The sequence below is a fragment of the Miscanthus floridulus genome, chromosome 4 (genome assembly GCF_019320115.1).
Source record: "Miscanthus floridulus cultivar M001 chromosome 4, ASM1932011v1, whole genome shotgun sequence".
Lineage (NCBI taxonomy): Eukaryota > Viridiplantae > Streptophyta > Magnoliopsida > Poales > Poaceae > Miscanthus > Miscanthus floridulus.
In genome coordinates this window covers 15133217-15150658 of record NC_089583.1, presented here as the reverse complement: position 1 = coordinate 15150658, position 17442 = coordinate 15133217, and the positions used below count along the sequence as shown (strand labels likewise).

Genomic DNA, 17442 nt, shown 5'->3' with positions numbered 1-17442 from the left:
TCAAAATGTGAGCACCATGGCCTAATCGATAAGGAAGTTACTACACAAGAAATGTGGACAAAAATGGTTCCCTTCATTTTTCCCTACCTCCAAACTTGCAGGAATGAACATGCTGATGGGGCAGTAGCTGTCGTTGAGGAGAGGAAGGCAAGGGTTTGCGCTGAATCTACCCTTTCTTTAGCGGCAGAATTTTCTGTGGGTGGAAGTGCTGCACTGCCTCCTGTCACTTCACAGATCAAGGCACATAAGGTAGTTGTTGAGATGACTGATGATTGATAAGCTGATGTGAGGCTTTGGTACTTAGCATTTTGCAATTTATGGTTCAAAGCAAGAACTATCAATTACTAAATATCTATCATGTGCTTTAGAATACTGCAAAGCATCTACTGAAGAATAAGTGTGGCCCAAAGACTGGAATTTCCTATATGGCCATAGCTGTTTCCTTTTTTTTTTCTGATTCTTTTTTTGTTTCAGGTTCCTTATCATTGGTCAGTGATGAATACCGAAGGTCAGCTATTGAAGTCTCCAACTGATGCTCTAAATGAGCTTAATGTGATTCGATCATCGCCTCTTCTTCAATACTCGCGTAGGAAACATAAGCGCCCTAGGGGTGTTGATGATGCAGAAGCTGATGCTGGTTCTAGAAATTCAAGTTCTAAACAAACCGAAGCAGAATGTCCTCCAAAGAAGTTATGTGCTTCCAAAGCACAAGTTGAGGTAAATATAAAATTGTTGTTTGTAATTCACTATATATATACTTCAGATTGTGTTTTTGTTTTTGGTATGTTTCATAATTTCATATACTTTAGTTGTTATTATGGTGGAGTTGCTGGTGTGGTCATTTTTCAGCTGTAGTTGTTTATGTGCATGATAAATTTTGCAATGGCGCCTTACTGGATTTCCAGTAGTGTTTCTATTAGATTTGCAATTTTGCACGATTAATTCCATAAATGATGTTTTTAGTTCAGTTGTAGTAGTTTCTAACATGTGTATCAGAATACTGCAAGATTAGTAGAGAGGGTTGAGACCTGCATTGGCCGAACCCATGCCTTAGAGCCAGAGACTTCTAGATCAAAGGAGTGAGTTCTCTAAAAGTTTCCTTGAGTAAGCTTTTCCTAAGAACAACAATTTACTTGTTACACGATAACAATTGCAGAAAATTTGATATTGAAAGAGAAGAAAGGGCTATTGTTTTCGAGAGAACAAGAATTATTGAAGAGAGAAGTGCAAGAATATTGGAAATGATTGACGCTTACATAGGTCGAAGCCAAGCCTTAGAGGTAGAGATTGCCATACTAAGAGGGTGAGTTTTCTCAAAGATTCTGCAGCAAAGTCTCCCTACCCCCATAAATCAGCACTGCACCTGTTTTACTCGTCCTCAATTTTAGAGAACTTGAAAATGAAAGAGCAGAAAAGGCTGCTGCTCTTGAGAGGGCAAGAGTTCTCTAAGGGAGGCTGCAGACAAAGTCCGAGAGAGCCCACAGAGAGTCTGAATTAGTCCATCAGGCAGATGCTGCTTGGAGGCAACTATTCCAGAACTACCAGGCGAAAAGTGAAGAGCATGTTACACTGCAATATAATTTCGACATGGTTAAAGAAGAGAAGATATATAGGTAAACATCTAATCTATGATTACCTCCAATTTTTTTTGGCAATAATTAAACTCACACCACTTTCAATTTTCTAGCACTGGAAAATCAAGTTGATCATCTCATGAGATCCTTAGCTGAAGAAAAGCAACATAATGCGGAAGTCATAGATGAATTAAGGTCAAAGAGTGCTGAAGAAAAGATCAGCTTGAAAAAAATTTGGAACATGCTATGGAAAAACTTACGGAGGCCCAATGATCTATCCATGACGCATTGTTTGCATTATCTGCACAGAAGGGAGATGGTCACTTTGCAGCTGCAACCTCCACTGTGGACGCAACATTGTTTGCAATATTTACACAAGAGATATAGGGATCAGCTTCGGAGCAGGTGTGATCGAGATTGGAGTAGCCGATCCTCCAATTGATATGCTCATCGCATCAACTGACTGTCAGATTAGAAAGTTACTTGAAGAACTGAACCAAGGAGGTGCAGGTCGAGTACTGCGATCCAGGGGTAGGGAGAGCATGCAAGTACGTGACAAGGATCGAAGGTTGGAAATAGCTGCAGTTAGCAGCAAAGGTTCTGCTTATTGTTTTCTTTTGCCGCGCCGTGTATCAAGCTAACGGGCATGTAATCAGCCACTCTCACAACTCAATCGTTTTCTGGGATCACGATGTATATTGGCTGAAATGAATTCAGCAAACTAACTGAAGTGGTTTCTATGGTGGATCGTCTAAGATCCCCAGTTTAAGCTATGGGCGTTGACCCTAATTGTTTTGAAAAGTGAGGAGCTATTTCTTCCCTTGTCCCGATGTTGGATTGGAAATCCCTCGATGGTTTTCAACAGCATCTGGATATGATTTTTTTGGTCGTCTTTCATTTTGCTCCAAATGACCTTTGCTTTTGTCCATCGCATGCAACCCGCAACCAACCTTAAGTATTTTCCTTTCAGACTTGCCTTGATTTTTTTTCTTGGACAAAAAATTGTGTTCTTTCTTTGGCAAAATCTAGTCTCAACACAACCTGTTTTGCAGATGCTGGATCTAGCTAATGTTTCCTGCAGGTGTACTGTATTTTTCGCTTCACCGTAGTGCCTTCGCTGTTCTGTAGGACCTTTACCAAGGACACGGAAGACATCTGGCAATCCACATTCATCAAACGACGCAGATGGCCACATGCCTATATAAACATTGTTGGGCTCATTTCGTTTTCGACAAGGCGTCTGTTCCGTGACTCCCGTCCGGACGTGCCTCATCCACTCATTCATAGACCCATCCTCGTCCACTCATCCGCATTACGCGATGCCACGTCTCCTCGCCTGCCTCTCTCATCGCGTACCCCGCCCACTCTACGCTGCACGCCCCCCGCTCGGACTCCGCTCGCCCCGCGCCGCCCTCACTCGGACGCACCCCACCTGCTCCGCTTGCTGGCGCCGCCCGCCGTTCAGACTCGCGGGCCTCCCGTTGTAGCCGCGCTCCATCCGCCTACCGCGGCCACTGGAGTCTGTGCCGCCGACGAGCTCCACACCGATGACCTCCGCGCACTCCGTGGCATCGAGCTCCCTTCGACATCAAGCTCCACAAGGATGAGCTCCATTCGTCCAAGCAGAAGGTGACATTGCTCTGAAAGCACATGTTGCGAGCATATGTTTCGAGTGTTTCAGTTGTTTTAGAGGTATGTTGCAAGAGTTTCGTATGGATGTTGCAAAAGTAGATCGGGATGTTGCATATGTTGCAATGGTTGTACATTTATGTTGCAAACGTCTGTTCCCAATGTTTCACCTGTTTTTTCAGACCTATGTTGCAAGTGTGTTTATCTAGATGTTGCATATGTTTCACATATATGTTGCAAGTGTTTTATCTGGATGTTGCATACATGTTGCAATGGTTTTTAAGTGTTTCATGTGTTTTTTGCAAGTGTTTCAGACGCATGTTTTAAATATTTCATCTATCATCAGACGTATGTTGTAAATGTTTTATTTGGATATTTCAAAAGTAGATCGGGTGTTGCACATGTTGCAATGGCGCCGGTGGCTAGGGGACAGCGGCCTACCGCAGGGCTTTGGCTCCTACCTCGCGCCTTCCTTGTGCGGTGCACCTCGCTTCCTCCTTTCCCTCATCTCCCTTCTCTTCCCCCCATCTCACCACGCAGTTTGAGCTCGATCGGTGGGAAAACCTACCCGACGAGCACGCAGACACCCCCTAGAGGTGGTGGCCCTGGGTGGGCCGATGGCAGCGTGATGCTCGTGTGGTGGCTGGAGAGCAAGCTAAGGTCCACACCATAAACAAGTAGCCACGAGTGTCCGTCTGGACCGGGGGCTAGCAAGGCCCGTTGGTTTTTGACGTGCTGAGCCAAATTTTGGTATTGCCCTGGTAATTTGGCCGGCGCTTGTATCGCCACCAAAATTTGGCACAGCCAAGGAAATTTTGGCTGGCCCATCTACAGCTTTTTTTTGAGCAATGGCCTATCTACAGCAAAGTGACTAAGTCCATGCTCGGGCGGCAAATTTGGCTTCCAAATTACAAAACGTTTTGTCTTTATAGATACATATTTTTTATTGTGCACTTAGATATACGCTACGTCAAGATGTATAGTAAAAATAATGAATCTAACAAAATCAAAACGTCTTATAATTTGAAATAAAATAGTATAATATTACTAATATTTGCTATAAAGTATGCATCTCATTATAAATAATACTTTTGTACTTTTATATGTTCCTCACGGTTACATCTACAAATTATGGTTCATATTAACTATATTTTGATTCTTTTGAATAATAATACATGGGTCTTAGCTGTTATACTCACAATAACTATAATATATATATTTTTAGCGTATTTTAGAATTTTTATTAGCTTTTGGTCATGCTCTAGTTTGGCCATGGCTAAAGTTTAGCTTGGCTAGGTAGCGTCAAAATCCAAACACGTAGAGTTACAATAAAAAAACAAGTGGAACACACGTACGGCTAGTGATGGCATACATGCACAAATTACTCGCATGCCCACGATTAGAAACCCTCAAGGATATATGGACCTAACTTTGTGTCCACAGGTGTGGATATGGGTTTGTACGTAGATAATGATCCAACGTGAAAAATATCACGGGTATAGAAAATTGGTACCCTTGCTCGCTTCACCCATAAACCCGCTCCAGCCCCACAATGTGGCCCTTGAATACCATTGTACCAATATATAAAACAAAAGCAATCCTACTCATATGGTTTTATGCTCTCAGTCATCTTCTATCGCATCATAATGTGCGATTTGTGGATAATATCATGTGTAATATGAAGTTCCAGTGTTTCAAACCTATATTAGAAAAAGTTTTTTTTAACTATTTATACACATGTTTAATGTCTTGATGGGTTTGTGGGTATACCCGTGGTTAACGGGTGTGGCTAGTTTTCTACCCATGGCGGATTGTAGGTGTGGGTGTGGGTTTGAGATTTAGCTCACTAGTGCAGGCCTATATATATATATGGCAGCGTATGCTACGGAAATCAAGGAGCTGTGCAAACTATGCAAACTCTAATCTAGACCACTGGACTCTAATCCGATGGTTAGAAGTAAAGGTGGGTTATTTTAGCACTTAAACCCCCCTCCCACTCATCCCATCTAATCCAAGATTTTGCAAATCACCCCAGCCTCAGCCCCAGCGCCTGTACGGTTCCCTTCCGTCTCCTCGCGATCCCCGTACGGCGCGATACAGCGCCGCGACGACGCCCGCGACGAGGCCTGGCCGCGCCGTTTCGTTTACGGCGATTGTTTACGGCGCCGCCGTCCCTCGCGTTAGTATACAGCGCGGTTGACTCGAGGAGGCGGGCCTCCGGCTAGCCGGCGGGCCTCCCCAGCGATCCTCCTCCTGACCGGGACGACGACCTCCCCAGCGGGCGCGCAGGATGTGCTGGCTGCGGCCGGGCCTCGACGCGGGCGTCGTCGCGGCGTTGTATCGCGCCGTACGGGGATCGCGAGGAGACGGAAGGGAACCGTACAGGCGCTGGGGCTGAGGCTGGGGTGATTTGCAAAATCTTGGATTAGATGGGATGAGTGGGAGGGGGGTTTAAGTGCTAAAATAACCCACCTTTACTTCTAACCATCGGATTAGAGTCCAGTGGTCTAGATTAGAGTTTGCATAGTTTGCACAGCTCCTTGGTTTCCATAGCATACGCTGCCTATATATATACACCCTCTACCCGTGAGTAACGTGCCAATTGCTATCTCTAGATATGATATGCTCGCATCGATCGTCAACACAAATGACCATCTAGTTGTAAGTTTTTAGGAGTAGGAGGTAGCTAGTATATGCTTCACGTGCGGGGAAGAGACGATGCTGGCGAAGGTATCAATTTTAGATGTCATTTTATCTTGTAAGGGCACCTGGAATAATAAGTGTGAAGGTATAAATTTTAGATGTCATTTTATCTTGTATGTGAGTATATCCCATATAATTTTTATATATTCTCTCTTGTGTCAAGAGATAGATGTGTTATGTCTCTTGTGAAGAGTTTAACTCTTCTCTTCTTGCTAGTTGTTAAATTTATCACAACCGAATAGAGATTTAAAGAGTATTCAAATCGCTATTGTGTTTGGAAATGGAGAGAGTATAACAAATTTTGATTAGTTGTATGCCTAAGTTTATCCATGAATATATTTAATATTGATATAACATATGATTCTAGCCTATTTTGTGAGCAAAACAACTAGCTCGTTATAATGGCCCCAGACGAATCTAAAGTGACCACATAACAATGTACGTCCCACTGTAATAACATACTCTCTCGTGTGCAATACAGTGCATTCAATTATTAAAAAAATGTACCCAAATATAAGATACTTTAGGGGACATAATTTTTTTGTAGTAAATAGTAACATAAATTTAGTATGCATTATATTGTTATTTGCCATTTATCAACAATCTCCATTAACCAAAGTTGACGATAGCATTTGATTGAGAAATAAAGTAAAGGGTATGCGTTTTTTAATTCTAATTTCTCCAAAAATCTTGAGAATACACTATAAGTATTCACTGGTCAGCAAAAAATAAAGAAAATAAAAACCCTTGAATACTAGCGAAGTATCTTAAGTTAAAGTAACTAGGTGAATTCCCTGCACATTGCTGAGGAGATTTGAGAAATGATTTAAGAAAGATGTTGGATGAATTAATGAAGCAAAAATGTTAAAGTAATTATAGAATTGAACACAGCTAATGCTTAGATATATGAAATTGTTAACGATACATATAACATGTATAAGAAAATCGGTGCATGATAGCTGGTCAAATAAAGTGTTTCGATCCAATTGTCACGTTGGGCGAACTATTGTGAAACAAAACAATTGTGAAAGAATGAAACCTAAAATTCTTAAATAGTGGATATTTTGTTGTGGTTCTAAAAAGGAACAGGAACTTTTACACTGCCAGAGCAAAATTTAATTTGCCCATTCCACAATGTGCAATACGATGAAACATCTTCACGAGACAGTACGAAATAAAAATTGTACCAACTTGCATGTGCAGGCTGGCCTGCTCTAAGTCTGATGATTAGAAGAAATAGGATGTGATTGTGCCTATGCAGATTGGCCTGCTTAAAGATTGATTAACCACAGCGATAGTAATGGATCCACAACTCCATGGAGTAGTAGATAAACCTAAAATACAGGCAATTTAGGCATCATCACACTCAGTTGTTCTATCAACCTGGCAGGGAATCATATAAACAAAAAGAAAGGGAAATATCAAATGGAAGGTTCCATACAGGGGCGACCGACAGCAGCAGTACATTGGTGATGGGGCAAATTAAAAGGCACAACTGCGATTAGCAACAACCGGAGGCTGCAGCAATATGTTGAAGCAGAAGGACGCACAGGGACCCTCGGTCGTCCAGTGATGCCTCTCCAAATTGCACGGATGGTGACTGACTGGAGTCTTGGCCCTTATGGGAACGAAGAACCATGGACGGCTGCTGCAGCTATCAAGCCACTTCATGTCCTCCTTCCTTCTCCCTAAGACTGCCAATGCTGTGCTGTTATTTCCACTGAAGATGACAAGTGCTATGGGTCCCAATGTCTTATCGCCTGGGAGCGTGTCTGCCTCCTGAAATTTTTGGGCAGATTTGGGTTAAGTGCCTGGAGAGACAGAACCATTGTCTCCTACCAAAATTTGTGCACAAACTCTACTGCCCTGGCGATTTCCCTTTGAAGGCATGGTTCCTTCACTTCCTCTGTCAGGTCCTAGATGACCGCCTCCATGACTCTTTCGTTGGCCAGCTGATGTTGGAAGAATTCTCTTTCTAGCGCCACCTCACGACTGTCAAGTTCGGAGATGGCAAGACTCCTGGCTCACCTTCTCTCCCCTTTCAGAGACCTTTCCTACACTCTTCCCCCACTACACTCGTGCTTGGGCCTCTGCTTACTCGATCATATGGAGCTCCCTTCACCTCAACCTTCGCCTTCGTCTCACCAGTGCTACCTCTCATGATGTCCACGACCTTGAAGCTTTGCTTGTGCCGGTTTCTCTCTCTGACCACCGTGACTCTCATTTGCTGATTGGCAGCAGCTCAGACATTTTCACCAGTACAGATGCATATGCTTACCTGCACCATACCTAGGTAATTGACCAGGTGGCGAAGTATATCTGGGCCACATGTCTTCTGAACGAGTTCAAGTTCTTCAGCTGGCTCCTGTGCAACTGGAGCTTAAACACTAGTGCGGCCCTCCACCACAAGAATATCAGATCTTTGTAGGACTCTTACTGAGAACACTGCCCCAGTGATTGAGAAACCGACGTCCACCTCTTTGTGGAATATCCTGCTGTGGTGGCTGTTTGGTGCAGCATTGCTGTTCAAATCAGCAGAAGTGAGCTGCATACTCCATGGGCCGTGCTTCAGGGATTTCTAGCGAGGTTTGGCCCTCATCGTGATTTGTTCCCTTTGGCGTATGTGGACTTCCAGGAATGGTCTGATTTTTGACAAGAGGGATGACAATACTCGTGACACTATCTGTGCTATGGCCCATGATTTGTCACTCGGGCTGCAGGTACAAAGATAAGTGTGGGAGTATCCTCATTTGGAGTCAACACTGTACGATCTTAGTCCGGTGATATGTAATTTTCCGGTTGTCCCTCCTCTAACTGTGCGCTGCCAAGCATCTCTTTCATTTAATATATAAGTAGGTGTGCAACCCCTCCCCCATCCCCACACTGAAATAGTTTGGAAAAAATAGTTTTCAGTTCAATCATCAGGTTATGGTAATAGCCATAGCTAAGGCTTCCCTAGTATGTTCCTTGTTGTCTCAACTAGTTTATTGGCATATACTACCCAGCTTTGTTTGACGTTTTATGTCAAAGCTATGTATTTCTTCTTTGAGTTTTTTCTTTGTCTAAAAAAATTTTATGTGCTTTGTGTTTTGTTTTTTTGAAAAAAATATATATATCAAGCAGGGGTGAGCCCCTACTGTTCTCTATCTAAACAAACCTACTCAGCTTGAATTCCATTAGTGACTACAAATGTTTCCTAATAGGCTTCCCTATATGATACTCCTTTTTTTATGGAAGTACACAATATTATGTCTTGATTTGAATAATTTACAGAGCTGATCGTAGCCTGCAATGCATAAGCTCAGTTATATTTCCTGCTAAGCGCAAGATGGCGGAATTTTCATCCCTGCATCCAGAATTGGTTTGCTGCCATCACTTACATCCCGAGCTAATGAGGCTTATCATTCAGGCTACAAAATGGATGCACATTTAGTGCGTGATCCCATGAACACCGTGGACACCACTGCAGAAGGAAGGACTGCACTATCTCCTGCTGCTTCACAAAGCGAGGCAGAAAAGGTAGGGTTGAGGTGATGATGAAGGCAATGAGGGTGTGCTAACTTAACAATTTTTTATTGGAATAAATTTCTAATTATTTAACATGTTCATCAGAATACTGCAAGGATTTTGGAGATGATTGAGGTCTACATTGGTCAAACCCAGGCCTCAGAGGCGAAGACTGCCAGAAGAAGGGAGTGAGTTATTATCTGGCTACTTTTCATCTTCATGTCATCCATGTCACCCTAATTTTACCAATTCAGCATTTACATATATTACTATTGTCTCTAACATGAATCAATAAACAAATAAAAATTCTGGTTAGACCAACTGCACAGAGATGAGGGAGGCTGGGAGGGAGAGAGATGACCCACTCACTTATGGATCCCACGTTTAATGTTAAAGATGGGACATAGGCACATGCCACATAAGCGATAACATGTTTAGGGACATGAAACTTCAGATTAATAATTGAGGGGCCTAGATGGCACCCTCTAACAAGTTTAGGGATCACAGTGAACTTTACTCTGACTATATTATTTGAGCTTTGTCTTTCTGGCACTTCTTCAATGAGGTCCTTGTACTTTCTATCCCTATTCTTCTTACATGTTTCTTTCAATAATTTACAGGGTTGATCATAGCCAACAATTAAGGTCAGCTATGTTTCCAGATGTATGTTTGGTGGCTGAATCAATGGACGGTGAAACTGAAACCAAGGCAAATGAGGGGCTTGGAATGGAATCCTTTGCATCTCCAGAGGCCCTTGGGCATTGCCAGTTGACCACTGCCTCCCCAATAGTCTTCAGCATGTGCAACGAAGTAAGAAATATACTCGCCATTTTGTTTTATCAGATTATAGCTGCTGTTTTCTGAACCCTATACCTTTTTACTAGAATTCAGAAAGAGTTATGCAGCATTTTGCCAGATTAAATGAGTAAGATTTCTTGTACCATTACAAATTATTTGCCTAATATAACAAAACTTGCTCTAATATATTAATCTAAATCACAGAGAGTTGGAAAATGCAATATCAGAGAAAACTGTAGCTTTTGAGAGGGCCAAAGTTCTCGAAGAGAGACTTAAAGAGCAGGCTGAGCGACTTCAAATTGAATCCAAGCGGTCACAAGAAACTGAGGCTGCTCAGAAAGAAGCGCTCCGAGAAAATAGAGCCCTGAAACAGGAGATGGCCGAGAAGAAAGAGGAGCTTAGCAGTCTGAAGAATAATTTCACTATGATGTTGAAAAGGGACACACAGGTCGAACAGAGAAATGCAGGTATAAAGTTTGAACCATTATCCTAAGTCTGCATGTTTCGTCAAAATAGAATGTTTCTTACAATGTATCTTTTTATTCCTTTAGTTCTAGAGGACGAGATTGACCATGTCAACAGGTTATTAGAAGCAGAAAAGTCAAATATAAGAGAATTAAGTGAACAGCTAGGTAAAGCTGTCAATGAGAAAAACAAGCTAATGACAGAGTTGGAGACAAATAATGATGGTCTCGCCAAAATCCAAGGATGCATCCATCAATCATTAACTGCACCAATATCTCGACTAAAAGGCGTTGCAGCCACGACAAACCTTGGTCATTATCAACATTTGTTGGCTCGTATGGATGCTCTGGGACAGGTAAAAGAGCAGTTGCCTAAGATGTTGGAAACCATTGAAATAGCCACAAGCCTCTCTGCGTACAGCCTGGCTGCTGCCATGCTCATAAGGCTTCGTGCCTATCATGGAGATGACTTCGATCTTCAAAGGCTTGTTATGCCCCTGCATCTCAATAGGGAAGACTATGCTAGGATTCGAAATGCAGTTGACCCCCTGGCGGCAAAAGTTGCACAGAAATATTGAGTCTGTGAACATTGATGTTCAGAAGATTTCTCATGACCTTCAGGCCTGTTTGGTTGGAACCTATGCCTTGTCAGCTGTCACAACTCTCTTAGACATTTACCTTTTTAGGAGTCTTGGGCAGTCGTTCTGCCATTCAATTATATGGTATGAAGAAAAGTTTTGTGCAAGTGAGCGGTTGTGGCTCTAGTGCTTGGCTTAAAGAAAGCTGTAGTCTAGCATAGCCGGTAAAACTGAAGGAGTGATGAGGGTTATTGTTCACTGCTTATTCCTCCAGAACAGAACACCCGAGCTGTAGCATTTTGGCATTTTGTTGCATATGATGTGATAACTGCTGCAACATGAGGATTATGTGGCAGCTGTAGTTTGCCTTTATTCCTGAAATTTCTCTGTTCTGTTCCAGAAGAACAATTCCATGTGCTACCAGAACAGAGGCGTAGCCGATTCGTTCTGGGTTCTGCAGATTGGTCATGTTCTATTTGGCTGTCCGGCCCTCTTCAGAAAAATGCCAGACGCTGATTATTTCCAGAGGATTGTTTATTGACGCACAAGCCTCACTTTATTCTTGCACAAGCACGCTAGTGAGGAGATGGACAACACTACAGTAGATACACACAGAGCACACGGCATGGATGGAGATGGAGCTCCGATCATCGAATCGATCAAGCCCATTGAATGGCGTAGCTGCTGTAGTTGGTCTGCTTGTCGGCGAATCGGTCCCAGATCATGATCCCGCCGTAGTTGGCCGCCTTCTGCACCACGGGGACGCCGCCGTAGTAGAGGTTCTTGGGGTGGACGTACCCGACCGTCTGCTCCGACGCCGGCAGGCCGACGAAGATCATGGCGTCCGGGAACGCCGCCGTCCACTTGTCCCACTCCTGCTGCCAGTGCGCGTCGCCGTAGAACCTGACGTTGATGCGGGTGACGAGCCCCGTGGCGAGCACCCGCTGCACACCCGGCGGTCCGGGAACGCGCATATTCGGCATATCCGGCATACCAGCAGCCTGATATGTGATATGCCGAATCGAAAGCGACGTGCATCAACGAAGGGAAAACAGAACAGACATCGTTCGTTCACGCATTGCGGCGGCTTGTTAATTTTGATCTTGTGTTGATTGATGCATGTGGTGCTCATCAAGCAACCGATCGGCAGTGTCGGTGCCTCATGCGCGAGTCTGCTGGTGGCCTCTCGGCGCACAGCCGCACACGGTTTATATACTTTATTATCATATATCCACTGATACGGTTGACCGTTGTGTGGTTTATATATATTCTTCGTTTCTTTACCTTATCCGCCGGTTGAGCAGCCGGAGAGTACGGAGCAGGCACGCTGCTTCGTTTGTGAGTTAATGTTAGTGTACCATGTTCGCTTTGAACTACTTTTCAACCGACAAACAGTATTTTCCTCTCACAACAAATTAGCATAAGCATCAATATAAGTTAAATTTCAGCATAAGCGAACAGGGTAGCACCTTGTGCTAATAGTTCCTGTGCTAATCCAAATATGGACGAAACTAAGGATACAGGGTCACTTGAATTTCTACTCCCTCTGTTTTTTAACATATCGTTTTAGTTTTATCCTAAGTCCAAACATTTCTACTTTGATCATCATTTTTTTAAAATTTATAGGTTAACAACATGCAATTTATATTTTTAGATTCACTATGAGAAATACTTTCATAATTTATAGTTTGCATGCTGCGAAACTACGTAGATTTTTTAAAATTGATAGTTAAGTTATGAATATTTGACTCATGACAATATGACATGTTAAAAAAATGGAAGGGGTGTATCTCAAATTTGTGACATCATTTAAGCTTCTATAAACTCCCTCCATCCCTGAATAAGTTAATTCCTAAAGTTAAGTCAATTTTTTTAAGTTTAACTGAACTTATTATAGAAAAAAGGGCCTTGTTCCCTTGGTACAACGTCGGCAGTCTCTCCACACATCGAAGGGTCTTGCAATGCCAAAGCCCCTAATGTACATGCAATGGTGCACACAAACACTAGGTGACAAGAGGTATGCAAACCTCACTAAACACTAAACCTAAGGCCAGAACAAAGCGCCAAATGCTAGGTCTAACTAGCTTAAGCAATTCGCGATGCACAAAAGCTTAATCACCTAAATGTTCCTTAAGCACTTTGATGGCTAGAGGAACTAGAGATGAGCCTCAACTCAATATTCTCAGCTCATACACACCTCAAATGTATTTATAGTCTTCCCCACCAAATATAGCTGTGGGTGGCAAACTGCAGTATCACCGGAAAGGTCCGGTGACCCCACCAGAGAATTATGGTGGTCGCCACGTCAGCTAGCCATCGGAAAACTAGCCGATGCACCTTTTCTTCGGTGCCACTCGAGAAATCTAGTGACCTCCGGAACCTTCTACGGAGTGTCGAGAACACAACCAATTCTTTGGTGCTCTGTGGTATCACCGGAGGGTTCTGGTGGTCGATGAAAACTTCTGCAGAACCGTCTACTCTGAGCCTAAGCTCCGGTGCCCTATTCCTCTGCACCACCAAACATTTCCCGTGAGTGACTGGACGCTGCCTGTCTAATGCTGAACACCACCTTTTTTTGGTTTCTTTCTCTGTGAAACACTGGCTCTTTCTGATGGTGCCTGATAGTGCTCATTTTACTTAATTTGTTCGCGTCTTTTCATCCAGGCTTCTTTGATTTGATGTCTTTGACCTAATGCATGACTTCTATGATCTTCAACAGTATTACTTGGTCTTTCTTGAGGTGTTGATCTCGCTTGATCTTCATACTATCTTTGTACAAGTCATCCTTGCATCCAAACAGGGGTGGATTCAGGGCCCGGGCTGCCAGGGCTGCAGCCTAGGGCGTAGCCCAAAATCTTCAGTAACAGCACTGTTATGCAGTGCAAAACACTGTTCACCTAAACGGTCGTTTAGCCCGTTTAAATACCGTGTAAACGCTACACGGTGGTGCGCCGTTTCTGTTTAATCACCCGTTTACCCCGTTTAATTGGCCGTTTAGCCCGTTTAATGGGACGTTTTGCCCGAATAATGGCTAAACGGTAGGTGACCGACTGTTTACCGTTTAGGAAAACACTGGTGCAAAAGGAGTCCAAGCTAATAGCCTTTAGCCCCACTCGACGGTGCCGAAACGTACGCCTCCTAACAGCTCTGCAATTGAATTCTAGCAAAATTTCTAGCCTTCTAAAGGGTGTATGTTAGTAAAATTTCTAGCCTTTAACAATTTAGCCCCCCTCCTAACCCATTTCTGAATCCGTCACTGCATCCAAATGAACTAAAAGCTTTGTATACTACCAAACCACCTTAGTTCAATTGATCATATTGTCAATCAACCACTAAAATAATATATGGATCATGATAGATATCATTTTCCTTACAACGTGCTTAGCCATGGTCACGAAAAAAACCCACATGAGCCAGTTCAACTCCTTTTTCCCGGCCAATGCTGACAATGGTTTTTAATTATAAACCACATAAAAATAATTAATTTCTAAGGGGAGACCAACACGAATGAAACTAGCCGGTGTAGATTTTTTTCCCAGCAAAGCCCTAAACTCGTAGAGTTGTAGGTGTTTTGGTTTTCCTTTTGCAATCTTTTGTGACCCAAATTTTGAATCATGTCTATGGGTTCTATGTGCAAATATGGTTACATTAGTATCTTCTCAGTCCATATGAACTTTTGTGCTCATGTGCACTCATTTTAAGGTGCAAACGCACACAAGAACAACCAAATGTACACATAAATCCTTGGACCTACTTCCTCCGGTCCACTTTATAAAGAGTCTTCTCACATTGTCTGGTCTTCTAAATTATATTTTGATCATTATTTTTTTATATTATAGCAGTACATTTGATTATTGCATAGTCATTTGAATATTGGATAGTACATTTGATTAGAAACTTATGACTATTTGGGGTAGTACATTTGATTACAAATCTAATAGTATCAAATTTGTACTACAATAGTTCACTACAGGAATCTTAACCGTGGCGGGCATTTTGGCTTAATCGAGGTGGGCAAGCCAACCGCCTCGGTACAAAGGTCACGGTTAATCGTGGCCTTAACCGAGGCGGGCAAGCCAACCGCCTTGGTACAAAGATCACGGTTAATCGTGGCCTTAACCGAGGCAGGCATTATAAACCAATGGCCTCGGTTAATACATATTAACCGAGGCGGTTGCGCTATAGAGCCCGCCTCGGTTAATGTTTTAACGGAGACGGTTGCATAAAGGCGTCCGCCTCCATTAAACTTTTAACAGAGGCAGCTGTTATTAATTGCCCGCCTCGGTTAATGGTTTCTAGATTTAAAAAATGCCTTTTCAAATTAGAATTAGAATTAGAATTATAATTTCGCTAATGAAAATAGAGATAAAGCGGAAAATAGATGACAAATATATATTACATTCATTCTTGTTCGATGAACCAACATTTAAGTTATTACATTAGAGATGTCTTCATCATTGTTTCACAAACACACATCATTCATACATGAGCAACTAAGGACAGTCATACATATCAACCTTTCTTGGGAAAGAGGTCCGGTAAAATGTAATCCGAGATTCGTAACTGGTTGCTCTAGTTTCTAATGCTCTGGAACTTCGGATCCCGTGCTAAGTCGCCTTCCTTGTTGAAGAACGTATTCCCTTCATGCGCGCTCTCTGTGACAAACTTACATATGTCTACTACTGTTTGTCTGAAGTTTTGGTCGACCTTCTCCCTTCGCCACCATCCTTGTGCTTTCTTAAGCTGCCGTCGGCTGCTGCTGAATCTGTTGAGAACACTCGCAAACGTAGAATCCACATAATACTGAGCCATAAGATTGTTTGGCGCACTGCACGATATATAATACACAATCATTAGAGCATATATAGAGAGCAGGAGGAGGAGGACAATATAGTATAGGAGTAGTAGTAAGAGTAGAAGTAGTTATAGGAGTAGAGCAGAATAGAGTAGTGTAGAGTAGTAGTTGTAGTAGTAGTAGTTAGGAGGAGTATTAGTAGTAGTATTGGTATAGGAGTAGAGTAGAGTAGAGGAGGAGGAGGAGGAGTAGGAGGTGGAGTAGTAGTAGGAGTAGTACTAGTAGTCAAAGTAGTAGGAGTAGTAGTAGTAGGAGTAGTAAAGTAGTATAGCGGCAGTAGTAGTAGAGAGCATGCTCGATATAATAGCACAAACGACTTTTAATATACTTACAGGGAACTCACGCCTGAGTTTCAGTTTCGTGCCATTCTTGATTTTTTTTCTCCTCAGATCTTCGGTCATAGGATTCCGGTGCACGTAGTTTTTGGGGGCAATCAACTATCCGGGGCACCTGGAGCGTGCAGGTCGTTGGTTCCTCGATGTCATCGACTGGGTACCTTAGGAGTTGTCCGGTCCCTGTCACCATATGCCCTTGTATGGTGGCTTGACCCTGTGGCGGCAGCATGCCAGCCTAGCGAAACATCTGTGTCCTCAGCTCCACCATCTTGGGGTCGGTGCTCGCGAAAACATCTTGTATCTTCCCCATGATCATGTCCTTGACTCTCTCATCACGGCCTTTCTAGATGAGCCCTTCCTTGTACCTCTGCCTCGTGTGGTAAGAGTTGGCGTCGGATTGCTAGGCCTCCATGTCCTTCTAGCTCTGCCTCAAGGAAACCCCACGGATGTGGCCACGGTGCTCGGGGTTTCCCAGCGCCTCTGCTAGTACATCCCTCTCTCGGCTAGGTTTGAATGACTTGCTCTTCTTGGCCGCAAAGACCTCCAAGATCCTCTTCTCCACCTCCTCAACCTTCAGTGCGTTGCACTTGGTCCTTCCCTTCTTCAGCTTTTTTGGCTTGTGGGCATAGAGGTAGTTATGTGACCTCTCATCGACGCACTATAATGGATTCGGCTGCCCGGCCTCAGCTGCCTCCCTTTCTTCCTACTGCCACTTCTTTGTCTTAGCGGCGTACCCTGTCATGCCTAGGTGGTGGTGGAGCTCGTTCGTCTTTGCGAGCTCAAAGAACTTCTCGCCCTTGGCCTTTGCTTCTTCGGTTGATTGTTTCACGACGAACTCTTCCCAAACGTCACGCGTGATGAAGTTGTAGTCTTCGAATGGTGTCCTCCCTATTTGCACATACTCCCTATTGAGCATGGACCTAAAGTTGCGAAGCACTTTGCCTGCAACAAACAACGCATGCCCCATGCACTTGTCTTCATCATAGCCCTCCGCTGGAT

General features: G+C 43.3%; 2 protein-coding genes across 2 annotated transcripts; one reads left to right on the top strand and one right to left on the bottom strand.

The window, feature by feature from the left end:
- The first annotated feature begins 9350 nt into the window (after nucleotides 1-9350).
- On the top strand, nucleotides 9351-11253 carry LOC136548103 (myosin type-2 heavy chain 1-like). Its single transcript, XM_066539740.1, has 6 exons — nucleotides 9351-9425; nucleotides 9519-9601; nucleotides 10034-10223; nucleotides 10298-10338; nucleotides 10416-10678; nucleotides 10763-11253. The coding sequence occupies exons 1-6, from the start codon at nucleotides 9351-9353 to the stop codon at nucleotides 11251-11253; spliced, it is 1143 nt and encodes a 380-aa protein (XP_066395837.1).
- A 659-nt stretch (nucleotides 11254-11912) lies between these two features.
- Nucleotides 11913-12236, bottom strand: LOC136548102 (xylanase inhibitor protein 1-like). The gene has a single exon (XM_066539739.1). It carries the CDS (start codon nucleotides 12234-12236, stop codon nucleotides 11913-11915), a length of 324 nt encoding a protein of 107 aa, XP_066395836.1.
- Nucleotides 12237-17442: the final 5206 nt, after the last annotated feature.